Below are 8,473 nucleotides of genomic sequence, written 5' to 3'. Positions count from 1 at the left end.
CATAACTATGTATCAGCTAGGAATTGGAGGAATAAATAAAATAAATAAATAAAAATAAAAATTAAAAAAAATGAGTGGTTTAAGAATATACATAAATCCCTCCTAAATGGTGTAATATTTTTGGATCTAAAGAAAACCTTTGACAACATGGACCATTCTATTCTCCTACAGAAACTCGAGTCTTAAGGAGTTAGGTCCCAGACACTAGCATGGTTTAAATCAAATCTTACTGGGCGAAAACAGAAAACTTTAGTTAACGGTGAACTTTCTGATTTCTGTATGTTAATGAGTGGAATTCCTCAAGGATCAATTCTTGGCCCATTGTTGTTTGTTTTATATATAAATGACCTTCCTTTATGCCAACTGTACTCAAGGCCTATGCAGAATGTATGCGGATGACACTACTTTAACGTTCTCAGCCGAAGATGCTGATACTTTATTACAAGTTAAAGTACATTCCAATCTAAGCAAAATTCCGACATGGCTTAAGGTGAATAAGCTTACTCTAAATGTTAAGAATACCAAATACTTGTGGATTGGGAGTCGTCCTAAACTTGAACTACTGTCAGATAATTTCACAGTTAAGGTTAATATATAGATTTTGCCAGGGCTAAAAGCGAAGCTCCTATTAACTCGAATTTATAATCTAAATCAAACAATAAACTTGTATTCCACAATTCAGTTAACTTTAGAGCACATTCATGTGACTTTTGAGCGAAAGGTTAAGTGATTTTAGAGAACAGTAATTTGCAAACAGTCCAAGCTAAGAGTGAACTTAATCTTACATCGAGTTGATAGCCTTATTAAATGTACACCCAAAAAATAGCAATCAACTTCGATCACATTTAAGAGCGCGGGCTCTTGATCACAGTAGATTAGGCCTGGAAAACAAATCAGGCGGAATTTTTTGCGTTCGACAAGTTTACTTTACAAAATCTTGCCAACAAGTCTGGGGACGTGTAAACCAACCTTTTATACTTTTTATACATCACATCTGAGGTGAAACAGTACCATGAGGCGCTGTTTTTATCATACAGACCTCGGACAGAATGCAGTATTTCACAATTTTGCAATACAAATTGTACTCACTCAATATTCAGGACGATCGAAGCAGGTGTGGGCTTTTAGCGAAACCGTTAAAAAAAATTTCCAAAATCACCTATACGTCGAGCCGGTTCTCACTTTTGACAAGCGCCAAAGTCGACTGTTTAAATTATGATTAATAGAGTTTTACGCTTCAACATAATAAAGAATTTATTATGTTTATTTTTTATTTAATGGTTTTATAACGATGTGTAATCTTCAAAAGCGTTTGATACGCGCGGCATTTTGACTACTCCTGCATGCAAGCAATGTTCATGAGCGACTGAAAACAAACGGCACAGCGATAAAAACTGCAAAAGAGACTACCAACAATCAATAACAGGAAAATAATTCGGTGAAACATATACAGAGAGAACAATTTTCATTCATGAAGACAAGTATTAAAGTGTCTCCGAAAATCCTTGTTTATGTTTTTCATTTTGTAGGCCGGCTTCCCGGTGTTTGCTTTTTCAAAGATGAACTCGAGGCAAGAAAATCGCTCAAAACTTTCTTTTACAGCCAGAATTATAACGACATATTCTTTGGAACGTTTTCTTTCTATTCGCGGTGAGAAAATGTTTAAAGCCTTTTTAAAGTTCTATAAGCCTATAATCACACCTGATACTCGGTCAGATCACTGTCTCAAATCTTACAATTAAAAACGTGCATAATTAAACTAAATAGCCGCATAAGCTACGCTCGACTTCATTAAATTAGATATAAAAAACAAACGTCAAATACAATAATTACTCAGGCTTACCATTCGAGATGCACTGAAAACTATCAAGTAAGGCCAGAATCGCTTCAGACTTTTCAACCCTCTTACGCATCAAGCAAGGTGAAAAACGAAAACGATGCCATCCGAATCGGATTTCCGACTTTGACAAGCGACGTATTTCTCAACCAAAAACCCAATAAACAAACTAGCCATGAATAACAGAAGACTCTTCATAGCAGCTGAATTTTATTTTGTACATTCAGAGGAAAAAGACAGTTAAAAACATCACACGTTGACACGAAACTCTGTTAGCTTCAGCTGTCAAAGTAAACAGGTTTCAAGATGCTGCATAAATTTTCCGCATGAACTCACCTGTCAAATTTTGACCAATCACAGCATAAAAATTGGACGTAGAGCGTGACCAACGCGTGACCTTAGTGAGAAAAGTCAAAAGCAACTGGCATGTCTTCCCTGCCTGTAAAAACTGGCTGAATTTTAGCTTCCGAGGTCAGTTTGAAATCAAAATTTTTATTGTGCGGCACGTAAAAAACAAACATATTTCAAATGAATTAAAAAAAAATTAAACTTGAGCCTGCGATCATTTGAAAACTAGTAACTTGTCAGCGGATAACTTCAAAAAGAAACTGGACCTCGATGGGTCGACACCTGAGCCTGCGACACGGTCAGGTGATACTGGTCAGCGGATACCCTCTTTTGACAGCTGTCAATTGATCACAACATTGATGTGCAATATATGTGTGCAATATCAGTCTTCCTGTGCTCCTAAACTAGGTAGAAAGTGTGAGGATTGAACACTGGTTGGCCTGTGGTGCGGACGGACGGGCGGGCGGTGTACGGTCACGTGATTACCAAGATTTACTTACCCATGGTGCTCCGCAGGCGCGCTTCGCGCGCCAGAGCTCCGCTAATAACATACACATAGAAAGGGTGACTGTTTATAAATCTCTTGGAGTCTCAATTGATAAAAATCTCTCGTGGAAAGCACACATTGATGAGATTTCAAAGAAGATATCAGCAGGCCTATCAGTTCTAAGGCGTGTAAGCAGAACCATTCTGTTCACAATTAGAGAAACCATATACAAAGCTCTTATCGTGCCCTGTTTTGACTGCTCCAGCTGTGTATGGGGATATATAGGGGAAGGATTGTCAGAAAAACTTCAAAAATGCCAAAATAGAGTTGCCAGAATAGTGACTTAATCAAATAATGAAACACGATTTAAAGATTTATTGGATAAACTGGGTTGGGAAGTACTAGAAGATGGAAGAATAAGACAACTCGTTGTTTTAATGTACAAAATAACTCATAACATTTCCCTGCCGTATGATGAATGTCTCTGACGTTCATTCTTATAATCTAAGAAATTCATCAGTAAACTTGTATGTTCCCAAACCTAAGATAGAGATAGGGAAACATAGCCTTCACTATAGAGGATCGGTTCTCTGGAATAAACTTCCAATAGAAGCAAGAGAACAGGAAAGCTTAGACCTTTTAAAATCATTTTATAAAGATAATGCTTCTTGCGAAGTCATAAAATAATTGTGTCTTCGCAGAGAGCATAAATTAAATTATTTTTAGCGCGTATCACAGCTGTAATTTTTAGTGTATGTTATTAGAATGTAATTTTAATTACAATGTTAATTAGTATGTAATTGGTACGTAATCTTAATTGCGGTGTTTTGCATGCGCTTAGGGGGCGGAGAATGGCAATAGACTTGACGTTTCGTTGCCACTCTTTGTTATTTGGGCCTGTGCGGGGCATTGCAGTTTTCTATTGCTGTAATTTTAAATTTTATAAGCTTAGACCTTTAATTTTAAAATCATTTTATAGAGATAATGCTTCTTGCGAAGTCATATAATAATTGTTTGTCTTTGCGGAGAGTATAAATTAAATTATTTTTAGCGCGTATCACAGCTGTAATTTTAGTGTATGTTATTAGAATGTAATTTTGATTACAATGTTAATTAGTATGTAATTAGTACGTAATCTTAGTTGCGGTGTTTTGCACGGGCTTAGGGGGCGGAGAATGGCAATAGACTCGACGGTTCGTTGCCACTCTTTGTTATTTGGGCCTGTGCGGGGCATTGCAGTTTTCTATTACTGTAATTTTAAATTCTCTATTATAGATGTAATTTTAATTTGTTTTAACATTACGGCTCACTGTAAGACCACTGCACAATTTGTGAATGTGATACCATCCTGAAATGAAGATCTGATGACGATTACCATGCAGACCTTCTTTTTCACCGCGTGACACTCAAGGGCGCGACCGGGGCTTGAAGACATACAAATATGCTTTGACCGTTGTTGATGTCGCTAGCCATTGCAAAGAGGCCGAACCCTTGACCTCGAAAGACTCTGATGAAGTCGGGCGCACTTTGCATAAAATTTACAAATGGCCTTTGAAATTGCACGGATGCTTCAGGTCGACCCTGGCCTAGAATTTATGGGCCCTGCCACGAAAGAAATGGAAAAACGCAAAAAAAACATTCGCGTGGGCGCACGGAGATTCACCGGGACCAGGCGATCGTGAAAAGATATAACTGCACCTTTGCTAAGCGCCTGCTCGGGCACCAGTATGCTGTTGAAATGTTACTTCCTGAGAGCCAAAGATATTCCGAATGGGTCGCTCGGCCTCCTGCTTTGGCCTCTGCTCTGAGCGGAGAAGTAACTCGCGTCACAGGCAAAAAAACCGTTGCGGCCATCAAAGCAAAGGCCGTTTATTCCAAACCCTCTACACCTTATGACAGACCCGTTGGCGTGCGCGAAAAATGACTCCCCACCGAGCTTCCACCGCTGCGCAGGATTTTCCTCAAGACCCTTTCACTCGTTGTGTACTTCAAGGTCGTATGCCTTTCCAAAGCGTCGATCAGCTTGCCATACCATCTGTTCCCAAAAGCTTGAATACCTCGGCAAGCAATGCCTGCTCTGAATTTTGATTGCCCTTACGCATGTTCTCCGTGACTTTGTTCACGAAGAACGTGAAGATTTTTTGCGGAACATAATCAATGGTTCGGTGAACAGCTGTAATTTTCAAACCATGGTAGAGATACCATGTCAACAGCGGCACGTACTACAGGATCTTTTGGGCTGAAAGGGCGCCAACCAGTTTTAGTTGGTCGTGCATGGGTTTACGTTTGCTGTGCGCCAGGTTGTCTTTCATGTGCTGTGGTATAGTCTTGCTTGGAACGGGTTTGTGGTAAAACAACGGCGGCATTTCTTCGAACTTCGTCCATAACTCTCTTGGCACCTCGATGTCCACCTTGGCGAATCCAAACCATCTGTTTCTCTGCAGAACTTCGATGAACTTTTCGACTTTCCTGGGCGTTTGCGCCCAATGCGCAACGACCTCCATTGTGCTTGGGTACAGCGCATTGACGTCGTAGCCCAGAACTCTTAGACGCATCTTCGCGTCTTGGAATTTGTGCGTACGGATTCTCGTTTTCGACGTAAGACCAGGCTCGGCCCCCCGACAACCTCGCCTTTGAGAATTTCGTAGGCCTCCTCCCCTGAGGCGTACAACTCCGGGGCGTCTCTTTTGTTAAGCATACCACGCAGGAGATATTTCATTGAGACTCCCGGCAGAGGTACCGCATCTTTCAAAATATCGATTCCCAGCCCCGTGTAGGAATCTCGCATTGACTCCAAAGCTTCAAGAAAAGGCTCGAAATCCAGATTGTTGTAAAAGTGCAACCAATCCGTAAAAGTTCGCATCCCTTTTTCCTGCCAGGTTCGCTGACAAGCCCTGTACGCTTCTTCGGAGAGAGTCATCCCATTTTTCAGCTTGCAAAATCACTCTTTGGAAGGCGGCAGCCCCGGGAGGTCCAACTTTTCGGCTGTGTTAAACCACTCGTACGGAAACCACAATTTGGAGAGCTTGGCGCCGTACGTTTTCACCCATTTGTAATGACTGGTGCCGGGGCTGATGTAGCTACAGATTTCCAGAAACGGCGGCTTTGACATGTACATGACCTTGTTCTGTTTGTTGGCCACTTTGACATCAGCGCCTCTGGCGATTTGGGTCACCAAATGCTTTTTTTATCAGAATCAAATCATAACGCCCGGAGTTGAAACCCAAAACTAGGGTTCTAAAACACCATTAGCTGATGCGTTTTTGTTGCCGCTTCGGCAGAAATTCAATTCGTCTAGAATGTATCGTCGCATGTCTTCTCGGATGGCCGCGGACCGACACTCAAGCGCCTCCCAGAATCGCCGGATCAGTTCTTTGGGATCTTTGCTGCTGATGTGCTCTGGCGCTCTATCCAAATTGTCTGCCAACGAAACAGACGCCGGTACGTGCTCGCTTTAGAACAACCGATCCATCATTGCCTGCTTGAATTTGCTCGTTTCCGGCAACGCCTCGATATCGAACACTATGCAGGCGGAAAAGTTTCGTTTTTCTTTTTCGGATACAGTGGTCTTTCTTTGAAATCATGCTCCCAACACTCGATCAGTTCGAAGCCCTCGTCAAGAATTGCCCTCCCTCCATCCAACCTTCTTGCAAACTGGATCTCTCGTGTCAGCTCTCTCCTGTTTTCCTTTATTTTTTCAAAAGCGACAACTTCCTTTCGCCGTCCTGGAAAACACTATGGACAGCCATGCCAATGGCAGCCATGGAACTGGAAAACCGCGTTTCTTTCCCGACAAAAACCATCCACTGGATATCCTGCAATTCTTCTTTCCCCACCTTGGCCACACATTTGATGATGGATATGTCGGGCCTCGTGTTCCATCCAGCTGACCGCCTTTCCCGCATACGCCCTGTGGCCGTAGAACGCTCTTTCATAAGCAGTTTCGGGCGGCTGGATTCGCTCTCCTCGACACGCCACCTTGGTCACTCCACTCGTACAAACCTCTGCATGCCACCTCAAATGGCATGCTTTGGCGAGTCTTGCTTGACATTCGGCACATGCATAATGTTTCGTCACTTTGTCGAGCTTCGTGATCAACAAAGCGTGCTCTTCGTAAATGCCGATGTCCATCTGGGGCAACCCGATCTTGTCAAGGCGTGAAGGTAAATATTTCAACGTAAAGGCTCCTTCAGCATCAATCTCATATCCCGCAATCCCCTGCTGGAAATGATTTTTGATCAAAGGAAAATGCCTTTTGTAGATCCGTCTTCAAACTCGATGCTAGTCGAAAAAGCTTGGGGCCAACTCGCGAGTTTTTCTTGTGTTACGAACACGATGCGCCCCTTGATGAACCGCAATGCATCTGAAAATACAAAGCTCGTCGGTGTACTTATCAAGCGCCAACAAACCAACAAGCCAATCTGGCAATCGCCCCACTCCAATATGTAAAGGAGCTTGCAGGTCCTCGATAATTTCCACCTCAACCATAAGTTTCGCCTCAAAAACCCATTTCTTGTCTGGGCGCTCTATGTTTTCGCTCTGGAGGCGATTTTCTTCTTGTTCTTCCAACCATTGTCTCGCTTCCGATATTCTTTCAAACCAGGGGCTTCTTTTGTTCTGAAAATAGGCCATTGTTTCCTCCGTTTCAATGTTCCGAAGCTGATAGGCATAGCTGTGTTTGATCACAAAACTGTTTCTCACAGTTTCTTCGATTCCGCGAATCATCTTTGGAGTCAAATCGTTGTTTACATCTTTGAAAAAATGCCATTTACCGATTCTTCTTCACCTTTCCACTTCATCCTCCCCTGAAAATTCCGCAATCAGGGTATCATAAAGAGGTGGAAGTGTAACTTCTGCACGTCCTTCCAAAATATCAATCCACTCTGTTGGCGCCGATTCGTCTTTTCATAATGCATCGAATGAAAAGGATCAAATCTTTCCACTCCCTTGCTGGTTTGGTGTCTTGAATTTTTTTGGTTCCCATAGCCCGTTTTGGCTGATATGCCCTGGGAAAAAGTAGGCTCAGAAACCTGTGCTTTGTTTCGGTAGCGATCGGTTCATCCAAAATTAATATTTTACCCCACAGTTTGAAGTGATAATTCTGCATTCCTTTCCTTCAGAGGCCACTCCACATCATCGTCCGTCGTAAAATCGGCACTCAAAGCTTTCTTTGAAGCCATTATGCAGACATTTTGCCATTCTCTAATATGCTGCTCGTGATCTGTGTGCGCCGTAGCAAATGCGAAAAATCTGTTCGTCGTGGCGGGACCCGCAGCCAGGGTGTGCGGCATTATCGGCGAATTCATTGTCGAGAAGAGATGCCTGCGGCCGCGCCAGTGCGGTCGATCCCCCAAAGTAGTAGAGTCGGATTCACAAATGTGTATACTTTTTTGCGCTCGTGAACTACGCAGGACGAGCGACGTGATCCCACCGTAAGTGTACACATTTTGACCCCGACTCTGCTACTTCCCGCCATACTGGACTTGTTAAAAGTACATGTATGAGTAGACAAGTGTTTAGAAACGTGCCTGAGATCTTCTAAAACTTCCATTTCTGTAATATGAGCACAACGCCAAATCACCCGAAAATGCGTGTTTTTTCAATCGAAAACAAATTAGGGTGGAGGAGGTCTTAGAATACTTAAATATTTAACATTAGGACTGTAATGCCAATCTCTTGCATTTCGGAGGATACCACGGAACAGGGACACATAGATTTTATATCAGAGTTGGAGCTAATGAAGACCATTGGAAAACACAAGAACATAATCAATTTGATTGCAACCTGCACTCAAAAAGGTT

At 42.3% G+C, this 8,473-nt stretch overlaps 1 protein-coding gene across 1 annotated transcript in view; it reads left to right on the top strand.

The window, feature by feature from the left end:
- The window catches only part of LOC140932620 (fibroblast growth factor receptor 4-like), a 34,766-nt gene that overhangs the window by 6,581 nt on the left and 19,712 nt on the right, over positions 1 to 8,473 (top strand). Inside the window, exon 3 of the mRNA XM_073382135.1 lies at positions 8,362 to 8,470. Within this exon, the coding sequence (XP_073238236.1) occupies positions 8,362 to 8,470 (109 nt within the window). The remainder of the gene's footprint in view (positions 1 to 8,361; positions 8,471 to 8,473) is intronic.

The sequence above is a fragment of the Porites lutea genome, chromosome 4 (genome assembly GCF_958299795.1).
Source record: "Porites lutea chromosome 4, jaPorLute2.1, whole genome shotgun sequence".
Lineage (NCBI taxonomy): Eukaryota > Metazoa > Cnidaria > Anthozoa > Scleractinia > Poritidae > Porites > Porites lutea.
This window is presented reverse-complemented; position numbering and strand designations above follow the sequence as displayed.